General features: G+C 38.5%; 1 protein-coding gene across 1 annotated transcript in view; it reads right to left on the minus strand.

The window, feature by feature from the left end:
* The window catches only part of ABCA12 (ATP binding cassette subfamily A member 12), a 170,972-nt gene extending 149,285 nt beyond the window's left edge, over positions 1-21,687 (minus strand). Inside the window, exons 1-2 of the mRNA XM_079132508.1 lie at positions 21,288-21,687; positions 9,192-9,285 (exon numbers count right to left, since the gene is read on the minus strand). Of these exons, the coding sequence (XP_078988634.1) occupies positions 9,192-9,285; positions 21,288-21,356 (163 nt within the window). The 5' untranslated portion in view covers positions 21,357-21,687. The remainder of the gene's footprint in view (positions 1-9,191; positions 9,286-21,287) is intronic.
* Positions 21,688-23,182: the final 1,495 nt, after the last annotated feature.

Below are 23,182 nucleotides of genomic sequence, written 5' to 3' on the forward strand. Positions count from 1 at the left end.
TGGAAAAGTCCACATGATAAACAGTAATTCTCTCATGTTTTAAAGAAATCTGGATTTTAAAAATATGGAAAGAAAATGAGGGATTAAAGAAAAGGTGTTAAAAAGAACCTGGGGAAGTAGCTATCTCTGAGAGAAATCTACAGACCTCGTGGTCCTGTGAATTTCTGGGTAATCAAGATGTCCTGAAGAGGAAAACTGAGGTGCAAGTTTCCAAACCAGAGCTGCATGTCCAACCCAGTCACCTGCTCCTGTATCTCTCAGCACCTGCTGCTAAATACCATCTGATCCCAGGGACCCTCTGTTGGTTGTGTGTGCACATGCGTGTGTGTCTGTCTGTGTGTACTTGCTAGATGCATAGAAAAAAATCTGAGACTATGTACACTGAAATGTTAACAATGGTTCTCTTTGGAGGGCAAGATTATGCAGAACTTCAAATTTGTAAATATGAATAGTCTTATTACCTTATTTAACTTTTCTTAGTGAACTTGGACAGAAAAATACTTTTTTTTTTTTTTTTTTTTTTTTTTTTTTTGTGGTGCTGGGGATTGAACTCAGGACCTTGTACTTGCAAGGCAAGCATTCTACCAACTGAGCTATCTCCCCAGCCCACAAACATTTTTAAATGCAACTAATCATTTCAAAATTCCAGTGGTTTTTCACCCCCTTCAAAAGTCCAAGTCTTCAAGCCTAATACTTTTGGTGACAAACAGCCTCCCATCCCATGCTTTTAACAAACATCATACCCATTCAGACAAGAGACTCCACGTTCCCGGCACATCTAGCTCTCCCCTATACTATGTCCTTGCTCATGTAGGTGGTTGCCTGCAAAGGAGGCAAAGACCCCAGTTGCCTACCCTGGAAAACTCCTACTTACCCTTCAAGACTCTGCTCAGACAGGACTTCGATGCCAAGCCTACCCTGATATTCCAAGGACTGCTGAGTGAGCAACATTGGAACCCAAGGCAAAGAGAAACCAATGATCCTAATCCTGATTTTATTTTAAACTTTGACACTTCGTTCATCATGCTTTTTTGCATTTAGTTTTGATTTCTAAAGTAATTACCCTGAAATATAATTAATCTCAAGCTCTAAGTTTTTTATCATCCTCTCAAATTTTGTGCTACATCAGCCTCATTGTAGTCACAGTCCTGACCCCAAGCAAAGCTGCCAGCTCCATCTGGGTCGCTGCTGTTGCTTCTGGATCTGCTCCACTGTGGGATGGCTCATGATGCATTATCATTTCTGATATCTTATTACTCTCCTCGAGGCTCAATTGCTTTGAGGGCTCATGGTTTCCTTCGTCAGCACTTAAGGTACCTAACAGGTGTCTTTTGAATATGTGATGATGGTAAGAATACATGCTGTGAAACTTCAAGTCTCTTCAGTGTTCTGAACCTTAATTTCCTCATCTGTCCAAGAAGGATATACATATATAATGATATAAATAACACAAAAATTATACCCAGCACTAAGCTCTTACTATGAACCAAACACTTTTCTGAGTATTTGAGAATTATTAGCTCATTTCACTCTCACAACAACTCTCTAAGGTAGGTGCTATTATGAATCCCAACAAAGAGATGTGGAATCTGAGGCTCGGAAGCATCCAACAGACTTGTCCAAGGCTTGTGTTTAAACTCAGGCAGTCTGAATCCAGAGTGTGTGCTCTCGACCTCTCTCATGCTTCTCACAGTAATAATTTTAGACATATATATAAATATGTAAATATATAACCAAACAAATATTCTATGTTTGAAAATATGCAAATATAGAAGACATTGTTATTCTACTCCACAATAAAATTCCAAGTGACCAGAGAGCTGGAGAATATCATGTGCTGTGGCATTTCTTCCACAAGGGCTACTTCACTCTTAAAAAACACTCGTTCATTTATCAAAGACAAAGGACACAATGCGACCTAATCAAAAAGAACGAGGACACTTGACGGGAGCAGCATAAACGAGGTATGGTTTGGTGGCCAGGTTTCCTGGGTGATGCTTGGAAGAAAGTTTAACAAATGTCACTTGTGAAAACATGGTCAGCCAACCATGCAAGCACTCATCTCCTGTGAACCTGCCTGGGCTCTGCGCTCTCAGTAAGTGAGTGGAATCTGCCCAGATGATTCTTTTAACTCTGACTCTTAGCTTCAAAGGGATATTGGAAACATCCACTGATACTGGCAACCTCAGTAATGCTATACTATACTTGTGAGAGTATTTTAAGTAATTGTCGATCTTTACTTATCAGATAGACTTGGATGCTAGTGCTCTCTATGAGAGTAACAGGAAGCCCCCTGCTCATTGTGAAAGGAGGGTAAGAAAAGAGTTAAAAAGACAAGATATGTGGCTCCATTAGCCAATTTCTCTGATGCACTCGCCTCCGGGAAACTTGTCAGGCAGATCCCCCAAAGTGGGGATGATACAGGAAGGGTAGAAAATAAAATAAAATGAGACTACCACTGTGCAACCAACAGCTATTCTCCACTCTAATTTTTTTCTTGATGATTAAGCTGTACTGTATTTCAGAGGCATTTCTGACTCTCTGGTGCAACTCTGTGTACTGAGTCCAAGAGGACGTTCATTGAGAAATCCCTCTGCCGTGTTGTCTGGCACTGGGAAGTGCCCACATGCACAGCCAGAGCTGCAGCCAGCCCTGTCAGGAGCAGACAGAGCTATGTTCACCCTCTTCACTTCCTCCTGTTTCTTTTAGACGGCTCTGTGCAGAATGTAGAGGAAACAGAATCCCAATCTAATCCTCATCTCAGTTTCTATGAATTTCACAGAATTTATATCCATGTTGCCATGTGAAGGGTCAATACTGTTTCCAAAAAAAGTCACTAGCTACCGATTTAGGGATGAGGTCATGGTTGCGAAATTTAAAAAATGTTCTCTCATTTCCTGAAACTTATTAAGCAAGAAGCAGACTATAAAATCTCCCATATAAAAATCTTTTCTAGGCATTCCGATTTCCCAGGTGGACCGAGCTGAGGAGGAGTCACGGGCTTCATGTTCGTGTTCTCTTCTCAATATGACATTTTTGATGATATAGTCATATTCATCTGACTCTGAGAAATAAAATCCAACTAAAACAAGCTACCTGTTTGTCTTTACCTACTTCATAGTCACATGGAGTTTTTGTTTGTGTTTTTATTGCCCATCTTTGGGTGAATTCGGCAATCCATCCATCTTTTAAACTGCATCAAATTCTGACCAAGGTCACTCTTGCTTTGTGCCCTGTGTTAGGAATGGTGCTGCATCAGGTGTGAGTAGGCTGTGAGGTGATCTCTACTGTCACTATACTGTCTGATGAGTGAGTCAAGATGGGAGCAGCAAGAATGTCAATGCAAGTCTATGAACACATCAACAAGAGAGTTGAAGGAGAGATGCTCTGAACTGGAGCAAAGGGGAAGGCTGCAGGGGAGGGTCTTAGATGTGAGGGTATGTTCTGATAGCCCTGAGGATGAGACGGGAGCACATGCATCAAGGTGGGGATGAGCATGGGATGGAAGGACATTCAGGCACCTTCTCTGAGGCACAGGCACCCTACTGCAGACCAGGAAGAAGGTGCAGTTGGAAGAATCCTAATTACGAAGTTCTCAAAAGATGGACAAAGAGGAGGAGAAACTTGGTAGGCTCAAAAGGTGTTTGATGTTGAAACATGAGAAAGGTCAGAGGTAGGACTTACATAAGCATGCACACACAGACACACACACACACACACACACACACACACACACACACACACACACCCCACTACTGAGGAATCAAGCATGAAACAATGGGACCTTGAGCCAAGGGGCAATAAGCAGGACAGAAAGGAAGGGGTCATTCCAGGACACATTTCATAAGACAGATTGTGACTTGAGAGCTAGTGGTCATGGGAGGTGAGGAAAAGGGAGAAGCCAGAGATGACGCAGGCGTTTCTAGCCTCAGAGACTGACTAGTGTTGTGGGACTCGGGAGAATGGAGAAATTGGATGAGGCAATCTCCAAGCGAAAGATGAGTGATGATGAGTCCTGATCTCCCCAGAACAAAAAAGAAATAAAAATTATCACGGGTATAAAGACATGCATAGATCCTGCTAACACTGATCAATGACTTCAGTCTTCCTTCTCGTGTGTTTCTCTAGATCTGCTGACAAATAGAAAAACCAAGTTCACTTTTATAGCCAAGTTCAAGCCATAAGTTTTAAGCCAATGAAGATAGTAAACAAAATGATTTGCTGTGAGGCTCTCAATTATGAGCATTGAATCATGGGTGTGCTAGCGAGCAGGAACACCCAGGAGCCCCATACCTGCTTCCTTCATGAAGACACCCAGGAAAATCAGCAGAAACAGCCTCTCTCCCCTGGTGTCACAACCTCACTCATGAGAGGCCTTCAAGGCTTTTCTCAACATAAGATTACACAATAGTTTCCTCTTAATAATTCAGGTATGGTAAGTCAAACAACTTGCAAGGATTCCACAAAGCACCTATTGATCAATAATTTCAATCTCCTTTCTCACACTTTTTCTAGACCTGCTGATAAGTAAAAACAAAAACCAAAGCAAACCACTTTAACTCCCCCCGCACCGGAAGTGCTGGGGATTGAACCCAGGGCCTCATATTTGCAAAGCAAATACTCTACCAACTGAGCTATATCCCCAGCCCCCCAAAGCAAACCAAAAAAAACCAAAAAACAAAAAAAAAAACCTTCATTTTTTCAGCCAGGTTCAATCTATAGCAATGCTAACAGCATGAGGAAGAAAAAGATGCTGGGAACTTAAATGAACCAGGCCTCAGGATCACCTTTGTTGGCACCCATGACCTGGATAAAACCACCTGTCTGCAGGTGAGAACCATCTAATGGAAATTTAGGATCTGGCCCATAGGAACCATATGCACACTGGTAAATTAATACTTCTGTGCCTTAGTTCTTTCCTTTTCTGTGGGGGAAGGTGCTAGGGATTGAATCCATGGGCACTTTACCACTGAGCTATATCCCCAATTCTTTTTTATTTTTCTGTTTTGAGACAGGATCTTACTAAGTTGCTGAGGGCTACCTCAAACTTGAGGTTCTCCTACGTCAGTCTCCCAAGTTGCTTGGGATTACAGATTTGTACCACTGTACCCAGCTTGTGCCTTAGTTTCTCCATCTTTGAAATAGTTCAAAGAGATGATGTGATGTTAACTGAGGTGATATATAAAAGTACTTAGCACGATGACTGACAAAATAAGAATTTAAAGAAATGTTCCCCCGTATTAATTATTTTTCTGCATCCTGAAATTAAAAGGTATACTCTGGAGGTCAAAAGACATGATAGGAGCATTGGGTGATCTTGCACTTAACAAAGCTGTTAAGTCACATTTGGTTGGATGGTACTCAGTATTACCCTAGGATAACATGAATTTGAATATAATTCAATTGGCTTCTGCTACCAGCTCCTACTTTCTAATGTGGGGTGGGTTGAACTTCTTATTCTCTGCGAGAACAGGAATGTTAAAAAGTGAGTCTTGAGGTATTTGGGGTTCAACTAAGTGGTCAGATGTGCATGGTATAATTTACATTATGCTTTTAGTGATATTTCCACAAGCAATTGAAAAACATTGTTTTTATTGACATCACAAAAATGTGACTCCTTGTTTGACGTGATTGCATTTCTTTTTTTTTTTTTTTTTTCTTTGTGTCTACTTGTGGCGGGATTTTATTGTTCTTGAAAAACAGTCCTGAAATAATTAGAAACTGCTTGCCTGGGCTTTCATGGATATGTATGTCTTAAAAGGAGACAGACTTGCTGCACATTTGGCCTCCATCTAAAAGTTTCTTTGTCTTTGCTTCCAAGCATGTTGGGCTTTGACATTCACCTCTAGACAAGTCACTGCATGTGGAGATTGCGAGGCTAGAAGGACTTCAAACTTGGCGCCTTGGCCAACTTCCACCCTGTGCAAACATGCAGAAAGCATGGGGAGGTTTCCTTTACCTGGGATTTATCATTTGCAGAGGCTGGTTACCTAAGCTATTTGTTGCAACACAAAAGGGAGGGACTGAAGGCAGATGATATGTATTATACTGTGGATCGGCATGCATGGTGACGGGTTCACCGAAAATCCAGACTTCTCCAGGTGCCCAACAGCCAGAGACTCTCCAGGGCTTTTTTTTTTTTTTTTTTTTTCATCACTAATTATGTTTTTCTGAATGATTTGTCAAGTTCTACAGCCCTGCCAAGCTTTACTGGGAGCAGAATATGCCCATGGGATTATAACTCATTCTCATCATGGCCAAGTTTCAGCTAGGGGTGTAGTCTAAAGTTTCATCTTCATTTTTTTATTGCCCAACAACCCTGTAGCCCAGAAAGGACTTGGACTTTCAAACAGGGCATGATTTCCATGATGCTACACGCCAGGGTGACACAGAGTCAGTCAGACGGAGGATGCATTCTACACGGAGTGCTCATAGCAAGGGTGCATGAGAAATACACAGAAATGCACCTGTTCCCCATATTTCTTAATTTCCTGATAGAGATGAGTAAGAGGTTGTTTATATTTCTAATTTCTGATGTTTAGTTCTGTTTTACTAAATCTAAATGATGCAACATGAAAAATGAGTATTAATGCCTAGATATAAGAAACATGAATCCAGGGGCTCAAAACCAGATTCTGGAGCCAGCCTGGCATCACCACTAAGGAAGTGTGTAATCTTAGGCAAGTGATTTAGCTTCTCTGGGCATTAGCATTACAACTACAAAGGTCATAATGCAGTTACCTGTTCAAGTGCCTGGCACACTGTATTAGATCAAGAAATTATGATTTATAAACCAGTTTTAATCTTTCAGTATCATAAATAGAAATGAGAAACAAAGAAAAACAAAAACTACTTTGAAAACCAAGTAGAAATACCTAAATCCAAATTGGAAGTTATTCCCCCTCTACCACCAGAGAAAGAAAGTAACTGCTTCTCTACTAGTCTTAGATTCTCTGAATTGCTCTACAGAACAGCAGTTTTATACAATTACAATTTAATGTACTTTTTATACTCTATTGATTATGAGTTGAAATTGCAGGCATAATTTTTATTTGGCTCTTATTTATCCAAGTAAAAGTTTCTAGACCTAGGAGGAATTGGCGTGTGAGGGTAAGATTTGATAGAAAGTTCCTAGACAAAGAATAAGGAAAGATGGTTTCTTATACCTTTCTCTCCTCTCCCACATGACTGAGTTTTGATAATCTGCAATCTCCCTGAGTTCCAGATTTCTTAGCTGGAAAGCAATAGGGTCCTTTCCCATTCTGATAACAAACCAATAACTATTTTTTTAGACTGAGACTTACACAGTCCAAGAGACCATACTCGCAGTGCTTGAAATATCCTATAATTTTGTTCTCTTCTAGCCTCAGATATAATCACTTCATGTCTAATTATTATTGAAGTATGATAATAGGTACATATTAAAAAGTCATTATTCATCTCCTTTCAGATATTGGGCTTTGTTTCAAAGCCCTCTAGATTTAAGTCTAGGAGTCACTTGTCACATTGTTGCTTTTTTTCTCTTCCTATTTAGTGGAATTAAAAGAGCTCTCAGGGCTGAGGATACAGCTTAATGGTAGAGCATTTGCCTAGCATGTGTGAGACCCTGGGTTCAATCCCCAGTGCTATTAATAAAAATTTAAAAAAAAGAGCTCTCCATGATTTTTCTCCATAGACCTCTCAATACTAGAAGGTAGCACCAATTCGTTTAAGACTGCTCATTCCCAGACCTTGTATTTGTCTCTTGGAAGTTACACAAGAGGAAATGGAACTGAAAAAATCTGTTTTAAAAAAATAAGAAATTGGTGCAAATGAGTTGTTGAAAGGAGCTATTAAAGTCCTATCACTATCATTAGCAAACTGATCATTAGCATTGTAAACCAGAGTATTTCAGAGTGTTTATCTACTTCTATGTTGAATCTATTATTTCTGAATTCCATATATTATTTCCCAATCTTGTATACTTAAGGTAGACAAGAACACATAGTTTCCAACAGCAAACCATGAAATCATCTGTCTTGAAGAACACACACACACACACACACACACACACACACACACACACACAAAATGTAGAGAAAAAAATTATTCTGTTTTCATAGCAACTTAACAAAATCTCGTCAACTCTATATAATGACTTGTGCAAAAGTCCTTTAGAAAGAAGGTGCTATTCAAATGTGAGAAATTAATTTATTGTAGCATCAAGAGTTTGCAAGCTCTACACTAATCAGGTTGATATTTCTTTTGAATTGCCCCATAATGCATAATTCAAGTAGACTCTGCCACTGCTCTCCTCTTATTTTTTAGGCCTGGATGATTGAAAAACACTGCCCTTATTTTTAAGATCACTAGCTTGCTACTCTCTTTACAAAGTTATTCAGCATTGTATTCTTTTACACAGCCAATTACTACAATGTACTTTACAAACTGTTTCACAAAAATTAATTTATAATGGGCAGTTTTTTAAACTTGAAACAAATGACTTGACTTTCAGTCCTCTACTTAGAAAACTTGTGCCAAAGGGATAAAAAACAAAAGCAAAAGCAACATTGGTCAAATCTCTGAGTTTGGAAAGCTCATTTGCCCCAGTTCGGAGGTCTTTTTGGAGTCCTTTTGGCATTTCCATTCTGGATCCAAAAGAAAATAATGAACTGAGGTGGGCATTCTGCCCATTTTATAACTTGGCAATGATTAAATGTTACTGAAACAGCACTAATTAGAAAACAATCTTCTTCGAAACCAAATGTGTTGACACATTTACAACATTCAAATAGCTGTGAAGAGAGAGGAGATTTTTTATAGTCCTCTGAATTCCATTTGTTCCATTGATCAAATATAAGTCTGTGGTTTTTACTACAAAAGTACAGAATGATCTTGTCTGACACTGCTGCTGGTTTATGCTGTACATATCATGGTGAGATTTGTGATCTAAATAATAAGAGTCAAAATTTTACAAAGATTAAAATACATTCTGGTTCTAGCATGCTTCAGACTTTTCTAGATAAATATTACAAATGTAACTTTTCTGTTTGAAAAACAGAGAAAAATCATACCAACTGTCTATACAAATACCTTCAAGTAGAAAAACTACTCAAAAAACCAAATTTTAGAACAAAACACTGAAGTGGTACCCAAACAAATTTTAAATAGAATCCAAAAGTGAGAGAAACAAACAAATCTCATCTACTTACAAGTTGGTTTTGCTGTTGGAGGAAATTTGGTCCGGGTAATAGCCAAAATTATGAAAATAATGACTGGCCATAAGATTAAGACAAGCGTCCAAAGCTGCAAAAAATATGTAGAAAAAAGTGTTAATCAAGTTGTTGAGTCAACAAAACAAAACAAATAAAAATAAAACCCTGAATACAAGAGGTATGTTTTATTATAATATCCCGAAGTAGATATTTGACTACCTGTAAAAACTATTATTAAGAAAGGAATGAGACTTTTAAAAATACAAGAGACTCCACAAGAATAATTGTTCTAGGCTTAAAACCTTGAAATATTCTTCTGAAATCTTCTTTCCGGTCACCTCCCATGACTATCCCTAAAGTGAATATTTCAAAATTCAAATCTGATTGGTAACTTCCTTACTTAAAAATATCTGAGACTCAGGAGGCTGAGGCAAGAAAACTGCAAGTTCAAGGCCAGCCTCAGCAACTTAGCAAGGTCCTAAGCAACTTATCAGAGCCCTATCTCAAAATAAAAAACAAAAAAGTGGCTAGGGATATGGTTCAGTGGTAAAGCATCCCTGGGTTGAATTCCCAGCACTTAAAAAAAAAAAAAAAAAGAAAAATCTATTTGAGTTTCCCAGGTGCCTCTTGGATAAGAATGAACACTCAAAACAGCCTCATTTCAACCCCTACTTGTCTTACCACTTCCAGTGTGTGCGTTCTGTGCTCAGCCACAAAGGCCCATATGTGCCTTGGAAATGGCTCCATAAATAATGTTGAACGAATCAGGGAATTAATAAATCAATTAAATGAATAATGGAATCAATGACTAAATGAGCCAACAGGAATTTGAAGTTCGTCGCAAACTTCATATTCCACTGCAATATTCTCTATTTGCTTCCACCATAGAACTTAAAATGTTATAGTCAACATTCCTCTCTCTCTCTCTCTCTCTCTCGCTTTTTTTTTTTTTTTTTTTTTTTTTAACCTGGTTCCCAAAATAAACAGGCAGCTCTTTTATGGTAAGAATGGTTTCTTACTCACCCCTGAATTTTCACTACCTAGTACAAAATAAATGCTCAAAAAATGTATACTGCATGGAAATTTAAATTTCTATTAGAGATTTGCACTTTAAGGTACATCCGCTGCCGCTTTTTCTTCCTATGTAGACATGATTCAGTTCGAAAGTCACTAACTGCTTAATATTTTATATACCTATAAAATCAGCTCCAGAGCAGTGAAAAACATATTCACAAGAACATTAACTATAATATGCAAACAGTTATAGTGCTCGCACCAAACCGTAGAGAACACACCTAGCCTCTCTCTAATGGAGTTAGACTTGGAACTCTGCTTGTTACTTCTGTGGTCACACTTGTTATCTTTCCTCCCCGACTTTTCCGAGAAGTTTCAGACTTTCTGCCTGGGGCTTTTCAATGCTCTGAAGTAAGCCAAACCCAATCAATTATTGATCCTTCAGTAAGTCCTAGCTTATGTTTTCCACTGAAATTCCCAGTGTGTGTCTAAGGGCTCTATTTTCCTTACTAGCAGGCTTGTCACCAACTTTGTAGACTTTGAGTAGTAGGACAAGTTTTAAAAAATAGAAGAAGTTCAATGGAGATGGAAGGAAGTCCAAGGTGTTCATTTTGATCTTAGCTGAAATGCACCCAGCTAGGACAAATGGCTGGATCTAAAACAGCATCTCTCAGACACTGGCGTGAACATGGAAATTGTTGGAATTTTGCAAGCATGCAGATTTGCATTGAATAGACTTTAAGTGGGGATTAAGATTCTACATTTCCAGCAAACTCCCAAGGTAGGTGATGCTGCTGGTTCATGGACTACACTTGAGGAGAGTGGAACCAGATATATGCCACCTTACCCAACTAGCAGGGTTATTTATAAGGTCCTGTGATGTTTTTGTTGTACAGTGTCTTTAAGATCATCTAATGGCTACAATTCAGGGTATTTTAAAACAAATAAATTTGCTTTTCAATGCTTGAATAACTGAATTTTAATATAATTGGTGTTATTTGTAATTCTATTTATTTCATTTTATTTTATGAATTTAAAAACATTATTCTTAGAGGGACCGTAGGTTTAACCAGACTGCCAAACATATCCATAGCATCATGGATGTTTAAGATCCTCCATCTGCTCCCACTCCCTTATTTTATTCTCTGGGTGTGGAAAGCTTGTGTAACTTGTCCAAACTCACATATGCAATTCGGAAGCAGACAGGGGACAAGAATCTGAATCCCAAGATACATAGCCAAGATTTTCTGTAATTATTCTGCTGCTCTAAGGAGCAAAGAAGAAAGTGGTACCGAAAATGTGTTGGAAAAATATGAGTGCCATAGAAATAAAAGCTGATATTACTCTAGCACAGTCTCTGAAATAGCTGAAATTTAGAGGCTATTTTTCAAAGATCTGGATACAAAGTACAGATCATGTTTCATGTGACTTATTTGAAAGGTGGATTATGAAGAATGAAGGTTAAAAAAATTAACACTTGTGGGGTTATCAGTTGGTATTTGAAGCCATAGTTATTTTTTAAAGCATGTATTCCTCTGAATGGGTTTAGTGCCCCATAGCTGCTACTAGGCCAACTATTCGTTTTCTGTTCCTATGAGAATTCAGAGACTGAGATTAACTACACCAACCCAAATAAGCAACTGAGTTCACTGTAGCCCAAGTAAGCAACTAGGACCATATACTATGGGAATTTTTTTAAGTTATCTTTTGCTTGATCTAACTTGATAATTTTCTTCATGAAGATGTTTTCATAAATTCTGAAATTAGTTTGAGATATGTTTTAAACCCAGCCAAAAATGCAACCTAAGTCAGGGAAGTTTAAGGCAATTTAGGCTCTGTTAAAGGCAAAATCCTCAACATGCCTTCAAACACATCTATCATCATAAGCTCTCTCTGGGATTTTAGGCTAAAGATGTTTGAGAACATCACTGTATACTAATTTTAGAGGGATAATAAATACAAAACTCTCCACACTGCAATCTTGGGAAAGTTAAAGTTGACAAATTAATCACAGAAGCAAAAAACAAATAAAATTTAAATTTTCATAGCAGCAGGATTGCTCTTAACACCATTCTAAATGTTATCACAAACTACCTAGAAGCAGATGCAATGTAAAGGATCCAAATACCAACAAATGAGTCATGACTTTTAGTTCGTTTGTTTGGAGAAAGGGCTAATATATTGATTTTACATATATAGACATAGAAGCTACCTGAACACACGGAAGAAAGCAGCATTTTAAGGTTTGGTGGATTTGCTGATATTTTAATTATCTCGCACTACCTCTATGCCTCATTTGCATTCCATCTCCCTGCATTCTTGACATCCCACACTGAATAATTCACAAGTCCCTTGGTAGGCTGGTGCATTTGTACTCTTTGATTTTTCTAGGGTTTATAGTCTACTGATGTGTCCCATTCTGTTCTTTCTCTTCTCCTTTCCTTCCTGAACAACTCAGTTCAGAAGTCCTTAGGGGACAGAGGCAGGATGATTGCAAGTTCAAGGCCAGCCTCAGCAACTTGGTGAGACCCTTGGCAATTTAGGGAGAACTGCCTCAAAATAAAATGAAATTGAAAAATGAAAAGGGTTGAGGATGTAGCTCAGTGGTAAAGTGCTCCTGGGTTCAATTTCCGGTACAAACAAAAAGGAAGGAAAGAAGGAAGGAGAGGAGAGGAGAGGAGAGGAGAGGAGAGGAGAGGAGAGGAGAGGAGAGGAAAGGAAGAAGGAAGGAAGGAAGGAAGGAAGGAAGGAAGGAAGGAAGGAAGGAAGGAAGGAAGGAAGGAAGGAAGGAAGGAAGGAGGGAAGGAAGGAAGGAAGGAAGAAAAAGGAAAGACAGTCCTTGGGTGAGATCCAACAAGGCAAACTTCCATGCTAGGACTGGGGCAGCCACAGGGGCCCAGTGAAGGAAGTGGACCTCCAACAGAGTGAAGAGGTCACGGGCAGTGAGATGGGCAAATTTCACAAATGGAATGAAGAAAACACTAGTGCAGGGACAGAGGACAGAGGCAGTGGCAGGTGAGCAATTTTGTGTGAAGTTGACCAAAAAACCCTCTACTGGGGGAGCCAGGTTTCTCACTGTCCATCTGGGGAATTACAAACATGGAAAAGAAAAAATCAAGAAAGAATTCTATAGTGTGGAGTGAGAATGAACAATATGGGCATAAATTCCACATTTCCATAACATATAAAGAGGCATGAATTGTATGCAGCTGCACAATTCTTATTTCCTACTTTCTTATTTTGCAGTTCCACAAGTTCTGCCTCATTTTGTACCTTTTCTGTCCCAGCCCTGATCACACTCACTTTTCCAACAAACACTGGCTTCTTTTAGTGAGTGACATCTGGTAACTAGGTGTGACCATGATTATTGAGATGTCATTATCTCCAGACCTGGACAGAGTTAATGGAATAGATATAGAACATGGGGAAAGATAGGTGATATAGATAGATGATAGACAGGGAGATAGATAGACGCAGATAGATTGATGGTAATAGATATGCTGCTCAGAGACTGTCAAAGAATGATGAGAACACATCTAAGTACACAAATACCAGCCTCTGGTTAAATCTGAACAACAAATTTGACCCACCAACCAAAGTATTAAAAGTATTAAAAGACAATTTGATCATAAAAAGCCTAAATGAACAAACTGGAATCCATAAGTCTATGCAATATGAATAAATCCACAACAAGCAGACGAATCGAAAGCTTAGTAAGGAATGGGATGTGCACAGAGTCTCAAAACATTTTGCCACAAAACGGGGCCACTTAATGTCATGAGTCATCTGATGCGATGCAGTGGGCGGAAGACAGCATAGCCTCTGCGACATTCTTGATATTCTGATATTCTCAACTCTAAAAATGAGGAAACAACAGATGTCCTACAAAACAACTGCTCTTGAATGCTCAAGAGGGCCAGGGTTGTCAAATTCAAGGAAACACTTAGAATATGTTACAGCCTGAAAAAAACCGGAGACCAGAAAACTAGCAGCTGCACATGACTCTGAACTTGAGCAGCCCCAATTCTGATAACTGGTAAAGTCTGAATTCAGTCTGAGGATTTGATGATGGTGTTGGGTATGCGGGGTTGCAGGGAATGCAGCCTACAGTATTCAGAGTGATGGGCACTCATCTCAAATGGCTCTACAAAAAATATTTGCACTATTCTGGCAAACTTTCTTTACATTTGAAATTCTTTCAAAATGAAAGATCTGATTTGAAAGACCTTTGCATTTCTTTGGGAAAATCCGGATCCAATTTTAAAAATAAGGCAAGAGATGGAAAGGACAAGAGAAGAGTTAAAAACAAGTAAGCTTCAAACCAAGAGCTCTACTGTTGCAGGCAGGTGTTAAATTTGGGGGAATTAATGATGATGCCAGGGTACATTTCAGGGATGCTGTAGTCAGTGAATTCATCCTCTCAAAATTACGAGTTTAAATCTTAAGCAATTCTTTGAACCCGTCAAATACAAATTCACTCTAAAATTTCCATTCAGAGCTGATCTGGAGTACCCATTAACAGAATTAAATTGCCTAGTAACATTTGCATCTGCATTTGCTAAGAACTATTGTGTCAAATCTTTGAAAAATTCACAAATCTAATTTTCTGAAAAATCTGGGCAAATCATGCACCATTACCCTGTCAGGACCTTTATTCTAATTCCTGCTAGCCCATCCCATTCCATTTGTATCTACCATTGTTATTCTTTTCTTATCATTTTCACTAAAAGGTAAATAAGAAAATAAAGTATAGGTGGCTTTTATATTAATAGGTATGACTGCTCATTAGTTTGAAATTTGAAGAAACTACTTGAAAATGCCATCTGGAGACTCTATCAATTTGATTACTACATCTTGATCTTCCTAGAACACAGGTGACAAACTAAATTAATGGAGGTTTCTGTCTGTTGCTCACAAATTTTGTTGTTCTTGTCTTTAATGTGATTGATGTTTTAAGGTAGGTTATATGCAGTCTATTTAATCACAGATGTCCTCTTTCTTACTTTCTTATGCTTGGTAACCCCACATAGTCACACGAACTGTCTTGCCCCTGTAGTATTCAAATTTGTGTCCCTTGCATGATGGCGGCTTGAACTTGATGATGTCAAAAATCAACGACACGGCATATAAGTACAATTTCCAAATTTCAGTAGGGTTTAATTGTCCAACCCTGAAAACAAACAAAAATAAAATGCCTTAGATGAAGAGTTTGCCTTCCCTTTTGTGGCATAAAAACCTTGGGAGTCTTAAGGACATTGAAAATGCCGTCATCATCTCTATAAGGTTTGTACCTTCATTAATACAACACAAAATTGTTGAACACAGACTGTGTACCAAGCACTGAGGATAGAAAAACTGAGGTTTTCAGTCTCTTAAGGAAGGGAAATGTTTTTAAAAATTACAACTGAATGTAATTGGATAAATGCTATGAGGCAGGAAGCACAGCGTGAGGGGAAGATAAATCAAAGACATGTGAGTCTACAACCTGACAGATGAAAAAGAGGTTGAAGAAAAGATATGCAGGTTGGATATCATTGCATGTGAGAAGGAAGTGGGAGTCTTCAAACATATGGATGAAGACCCACAGACAAGAAAGAAAATTCCAGGTACAGAAATAAGGGCAGAACGTCTGGTGCATCAAGAGGTAGGGAAACGTTGCTACCATGTGTCCATCCAACCTTTACTGGAATGCTTCTAGAGACAGGCGGTTCACTACCTCGTGAGACTGCGTCAGTGGACAATTCACATTGTCTGATGTTTTTGCTCACATTAAGGTGGAATCTTCCTTCCCAGGACTACACTCAGTTTGTCTTTTTTTTCTTAGTTTGGTTTCCACTTCCCCATGAGAATTCTGCAAGTATTTGAAGAGAGACAATCTCCTCTCCTCCTGGGTATCATCAACAATTCTCTATTAAATCTTGTTTCAAAATATCTTCCCCAGGATGAATTCTTGTTGCTAAGTGATCTTTTTATAATTAGTGTCAGAATTTAATATCATACTCCAAATGATAATAGCTAATATATATTGACTGCTTAGGATGTGCAATATGCTGTTAAACACTCAACGTGCATCATCTCATTTAACATAACAAGCTCATTTTCTCTCTCAGATGGGAAAATCGAATCTTGAAGAAACTAAGTAATCTTTCTTTCCAGACACCACTAAGCAGTATAGAGCTCTCATTTAAACCTAGAGCCTGGCTTCAGGACCAGCACAGTTAACCATTAAGCTATAGAGATAAACCACTACCGAAGAGACTGCTGGCTCTCTTTGATCTGAATATTATGCTTTTATTAGTTCAGCCTTGGGACTAATAAAATAGTTTTTTTTAATTATTTCAACATTAGCAAGCATTGAAAGTCATTTAAAGGTCTTCCTTGAATCTAGAATCATTACTTTTTATTACAAACTTGAAAATAAAAATTGTCCAACCTTCCATACCATAAAGTATACTCTTTCTTCCTCCAAAACTCTTTTTTCTTTTTCTTTTTTCTTTTTTTTTTTTTTTTTGCATATAAGAGCATGGCTGCTACTTGATAGCAACAAGAGGATTCCAAGGTTCACATCATGAAATAAGAGCTTGGTACTTTAGATCTGGAATAAACCTCAGTTTCACCCCCAAAATGAGGAAATACAAGTGGCCTAGTACTGTCCTTCAACTGGACTTTCTGCTCTTTAACACTGCCATCCATATACAGGACTCATCTGAAAACTAGGATTTGAGAATTTTTTCTGCAATTCCATGCTTATAGATTATAATTCATTTTAGAGATGGGTAAATTTTCTATGGTGTCTATAGAAAAAACACAATGTGCACTGGAAATCAAGCTGATTTTTTTCTCTGTCTCCCTTTTCTGAAACTTCTTCATCTCTTTACAATTTTATTGATGGACTAAATTTTTAAAAATCCATGTGTCCACTATGTGTCAGGCACCATATCAATAGATAGAACTAAAAATTTTGAGGAATTAAACATAATTAAAGGAATAAATGGTCCAGATCCAGAAGAGATAAAAGTGACTGGAATATTTGACCCATAGTAGGGTGAATTGTGTAAGACTTAGTTTATTGTAAACAGATTTAGAATTAAATTTGGAATTACAACTTCATCCTAAATTCTTCTAAACTAAAAATTCCTTTGATGCACAGATCAATCTGCTTCAAAAATTTGAAGCTAAGACTTTCTTCTTCTTTCTTTAGTCACTGTGAAAAAAAGTAGTTTGAATAAGGAGGGAATTTAAGGAGAAGAGTCAAACTTGATTCAAAATGTCAGAGATAGCATAAGTGCCATGAGAGCAAGTTCTAGAATCAACAGAGTTGATTCAGTGAGAGGCACTAGCTTAATAGTTACAACAGAAAATATTCAACTGACATTAATTTTTCTTGTTTGGGTCACAAATTTGGAACTAGAGTCCTCTTCCGTCAAGATCTGAAGTCCCTCCTTGATGGGCCTTTTTAGAACCCATTTTCTTAGTGGAAGAAAACCTATCTTGGTTTATCTAGCCTTTCAGCTTACAGCCCTTTGCTGTCCCAGGACAGTTTCCTGTCATTAGCTAGTATCTCATTAGGAGAGTCTCCCTATTGCTAAGCATCTTCCCTGGAATGTATCTTCATTTTTCCATTATTCGTAGAGTTAAATTACAAGCTCAGCAGGGTAGCAACTATGTCTAATTGATTTTCTATAACACCTAACATTTCTCTTGGTGCTTAATGTGCTTTTTTTTTTTTTTTTTCACTCTTTTTTACTATTTACTTTTTTCCCAATATAATTGACAATTGAGAACACCACAAATATTAAAAAATTGCAGTATCTAATCAGATAGATACTTTAGCAGATATTATCTCTTCTTTGGTGGGCTGTCCTCTGAGCAGAGGTCAGAGAATATTGAGAAAGGAAACAGTTCAGGAACAGTAGAGAAATAGGAAATGCAACAAATAGACTCGTGATTGGGGAAGTCTGACTTTGATCCTTCAATTCATAAGGTGATATTGGACAAATCCCTTGAATTCTCTGTGACTCCATAAAATTAAATCAATTGGCTAATCCAAATATTCCAGAATTCTAGTCTTCGATTTTATAAAAGGAGAGTTATTTACTTAATATTTAAAAAGAGCAATTTTGAGCGAGGTCAACCTCAACAATTGTAGCCAGATTCAACATTATTTATCCTATTTATTTCTGAGTATGTCACTTTTTGTAATTCTTTTCTCATTTTCTATTCCAGCATGTACTTTTACAGTAAATAGACTTCCAGTAACCCTCAATCTACCTTAATACTTTTATTTTTATTTTTGTATGTTATGTGTTTCTGCATGAATAGATTCCCAACTCTCCCTCACAGACTGCCCTGCCTACCACCTCGCTATGTGATGGAATCTGCTTTAAAAATTAAGGGAGTTTATCATGGTGACAACGCAGGCATTTTCCTTTAATATTCAGTAAGGGCAATACATATCCAGTGTCATAAAATTTAGTTTCTATTTTTCTGGATATGAAAGTCTATTTTTAAAATATTATTTCCAGGATAAAATGCAAACATCCAGATAAAAATGCACACATTTTAAGTGACTGCTTGATGGGTGCCCAAGTCTAGTTCCTCAAATTTCCATGCACCTTCTTTTCGCATTCCTGTCTTTTAATTTGTCTCTATTTTCTGTTTTCACATTTTTAAAATTTTATCTCCCTGGTGATCTGTGATCCTAAACTGGCAACCTCTTCTTTCCTCTAAAGTATGATTTTACCACATACGTATCCTTTCCGCCCAGGTCTTTGAGTCTCCTTTCCAATGATGAGATGGAGCTAGCCCCAGGCAAATCTGCAATAAAAGCAATGTCTCTTTCTTTGCTCGCCTGTTCTCCACTCAGAATTGTCTTTCCTTCTCCTCTTGCCACACCATGTTTATAGGTCTTTCTTGTCCCTCCAGTGGGTCCTAATAGATTCAGGTAGGCCTTCTGTATTTTCCAAATTCTGTGGTTTGGTTTTGTTTTTCCTGACCTGACTTCCTACAATCAAGACTTATCTGTCCTGAGCCCCATTCTCTCAAAGTGCACTTAAGATTGGAACCATTCCATAGTTCCAGAATGAACTATTAGCTCATTTATTCCCTTGCCTCAGGAAAAGTGTAATTACCAGAGGCTTTTTAGGGATTTTTGCTACATGAGAGTGAGGCACCAATGTATAATACATGCATTATCATGCATAATTATCATGGTATCATGGGAAACACATTTAGCATATCTGACTTGCACCTCCTTTAAATATGCCACCATGTCCAGAGGGAACTGAAATAGAGAAAAATTCCAAAGTATCAACATATATCCACTACTTATAGAAATAAGAAAGGAACTTGCCTTTATAATTTCTAAGAATGAAATTTTTCAATGGAAAAAAATTATTTATCTGAAGTTCTTGGAGTTCTTCTTCTAATGTTTTAGAAATTGTAAGAAACACATGCAACCTCAAACCCTGCTTATCAGCAATAAGAGCTATGCCAGTCCTCAGTTCCTCCATGTTTTCATCCTTAATACTGGATTTTCATCACTTTTGAAATTTATGTCAATTTCTTCCTCTCTCTCCCACACCCTGCCCCCGAATTTCCTTTCACCATTTATCTGAATAAAATATGTCACACACATTGCCCCAAATCCCTCACTAGGTCACACACATTGCCCCAAATTCCTCACTAGTATATTTGCTAAGTGTTTCCCCGTTCATAAAGCACTTTGAAATACATGAGCTCACGTTGGTCTTTCCACCCTAGAGGGTAGATGCAGCAGATCTCGTGCCTATTTTACAAGTGGGAACACCAGTGCTTAGAGAACTTGTCATATGCTATGTAAACCACGGGTGGAACGTTGGCAGGAGCCCAACTCTTGTGCTCCGACCATATCCACATACCCAGGACTCTTTCCCTGCCAAAAGCTACTCAGAATCAACCACGTGCTAATTATGGGGAATTTGTCTTTTATACTCTTTTTACAGTAAACAAACAAAAATGTTAATGCTTTTATAATTTTATATCCAGCACATCCAAGAAATCACATGACCCCTTATGATTTTAAACCCTGCCCACCAAATTCACAAGGGCGAATGAACATCTAATTCCTTCTCTTACGGCAGACATCAGAATACTGAGCAAGGTTTCAGGCACAGCAAACAAGTCTGAAGCGAGATAAGGTGCATAGATAAAAGGTTGGTTTCTATGATGTATATTATTTGCATATTGTATTACACAACAGAGGCTGAGAATTCCTACTCTGAAGTGAAGTATATCGAATGTCTTTTTGGATTTCCCTCGTTTCCAAATGTTCTTTTGAATATATGACAATTCACAGAAACCAGTTCTTTCCTCAGTCTCCTTGAACTCTAGCTAGTGAGACTCTAGTAGCTAGCTTTGTAATTTCAAAAGCAAACATTAATGTAAGAGCACAAAAAAAAACGATGTCGCAATGAGCAAAAGGAAGACCAACTGTAGATGTCAAGTAGTTTGGTAATATTCTTAAAACATGCCCCCCACACATACACACACTCACCACTTATTTGGCCTTTCCAGTAAATGATTTTTAGATATCAGTTTCTTAGAAGCCTTTCCATATTCACAACCTCCAAACTATTTCTGTTCTATATCTTACTTTTCAACCAAACTTTCTAGGCTTTTGATTTTCCAGTACATTTCTTTCCATTTCAAATGATTTTCAAAAGGTACTTTACTTTCATTCATCCCATTTTAAACTACATTCATTAAGAAAAATTCTGAAAGCATTTTGGCCTGAACCCAGAATTCCACACTAGTTCTAATTCAACAAGTAACAAGGCACATCCTTTCCTTTGCCCAGGGCATGTCCTGATTTACTCTTTTAATTTACTGAAATCAAAAGGCTGCTTTGGGGGCATGTTAAGACTCGCCCCATTAGCTAAAAGACAGGTGGAGGGATGAATTCTAAACATCTTATTTTCTGCTTTGAAAAAAATACCTTTCAACTGTTCCTTTTCCCTTTCATTGACATCACATTTTGGGATTGCTTCGAGTGTCGCCCTGTGACCCCTGCCCCCACCTTTTTTTTTCTTTTTAACTCACCGGCTGCCTTTTGACCCCTAGCCAATTTTTCCACACCAGGATCCGAAGTTGACGAAACTGGGAAGCCATCCTTCAAACACCCTGAAGGAGAGAGAATCCTCTCTTCCTCCGCTCCTCAGAAGAAGAATTGTTGCCCCGTCCAACCTGCTGCGTGTCACTGGGCCAGGAGACTTTTCACGGCATAGTTTCTGTGGGAACGGGGCTCAGAAACCCACAGTTCTTCTCTTCCCGATGAATTTTTCCTTTCAGTGAAACCTTGATGAGGAAGCACTTCTCAACCAACTCTTCTGCCACAACGGGACCCAGATCAGTGTCTTTCAGCAACTGTGCTTGTTTTAAAATGACATACAGTTGCTGCTCTTTGCATGAAGTCCAGACTCAAACAGAATGAGTATCATTCAAATAATGCCCCACTGTAAAAAAAAAAAAAAAAAACAAGTGAACCTACACCTCCTCCTCTCCATGAAATTAACTACCTATCCACACCTTACAGAGCCTGTCACCTGCACTGGACGCGTCATAAGGAATTAGGTGGGACCCTTGCCAGGCCAGTAGGACTTGTCCTACATTCTCTTGCCTTCTTTCCTGCACACACTGCCTGCTCTAGCAGAGGCAGGATACAGACAGCATTTCACAGACTCAGGGCTCAGTGACTCTCATAGTATTTTAAGTGTCATTAAGATATTTTAAGTCAATAAGCCCAGAGCTCAGCTGAAAAAGCTTTCAGCCCCAGCCCATCCTTAGATATACTATGAGAATCTCAATCTTTAACTTAAAATTTAATGCTTTGATTTGGGGAAGTGACTACATTGACCTGATCCCACCTTCTATCACAATGTACTAGATTAGACATAGTGCAGTAAATGAAAGGTGGGCTGTAAGCAACGTACAGTGGATTCCCTCGTTTTGGCAGTTAGGGTTAAAGGAAACAGACTGACTTCAGATATTTCTGTGACCTCTTGTACCTAGGATGCTCTCCTTTCCTAGATCTCTACCTCTCAAAATTATCCCCAAGTTGACATCTCCCATGAAGTCTTTTTAGATATCCTCATAAAATACATTCTCTCTTTTTTGAATATAGCACACTTCTTTGTTGCTATGTCTCTGAAAGAACTAATATTTTTTTTGCCTTATGGGCTTTTTTACTATCTCATTTTTCTCACCAAATTGAAAATTCTTTGAGGACATGGCCTATTGTATATCCTAGTACTTCACAGATGGTCAGTGCCTAAAATACCCTACTGAATTTAACTGAATAGACTATTTGAGCTAAGTCTGGTTTGGTGAGGTTCCCATTTAATCCTCACACCTTGCCCTGACGGATCCAGACACAACTTGCAAAATCAGTTAAAGCATTGTTTGAGTTCTCCTTTCAAACCTGGAATAATGCTGGTTCAGCTGCCTGGTCTCCAGGACGACAGGGCAAGGTTGATGGCAGTCAGCCTGGGGCTGATGGAGCCATGACGGCACATGCCAATTACCTTGACTTTGGCTTCGGCCGGACTGTGATGAGTCTCTCCAAACCCCATCCCCACCAGGCAGGCAGTCTTGAATATCTAAAAGGTAGCCCTTTCATCTTTTTACAGACAAAGTTACAGACACGGTACTTACTGTTTGGACAATGGAAGGTCCCTAAGATAATGCCACATGGGGGCACAGTAACTGATACTTGCCTGACTTTCCTAATCTTTGAGGTTGACTGGAGTACCTGCTTTCTGGTCTTCTCCTATTTCTATCAGTCATGATCTACAATCCACTAATGGTTTGATTCTAAAATAAACATTACCTAGATGTGAAGACAAGGTGGGATCTGGGCTGTGATTCCTCATGCAGAGGGACATGGCAGGCTTAGTTGCTACATTCAGTCAGGTTACTTCAGGGTAAAAAGTACTGAC

Source organism: Sciurus vulgaris (genome assembly GCF_902686455.1).
Source record: "Sciurus vulgaris genome assembly, chromosome: 3".
Taxonomy (NCBI): Eukaryota; Metazoa; Chordata; class Mammalia; order Rodentia; family Sciuridae; genus Sciurus; species Sciurus vulgaris.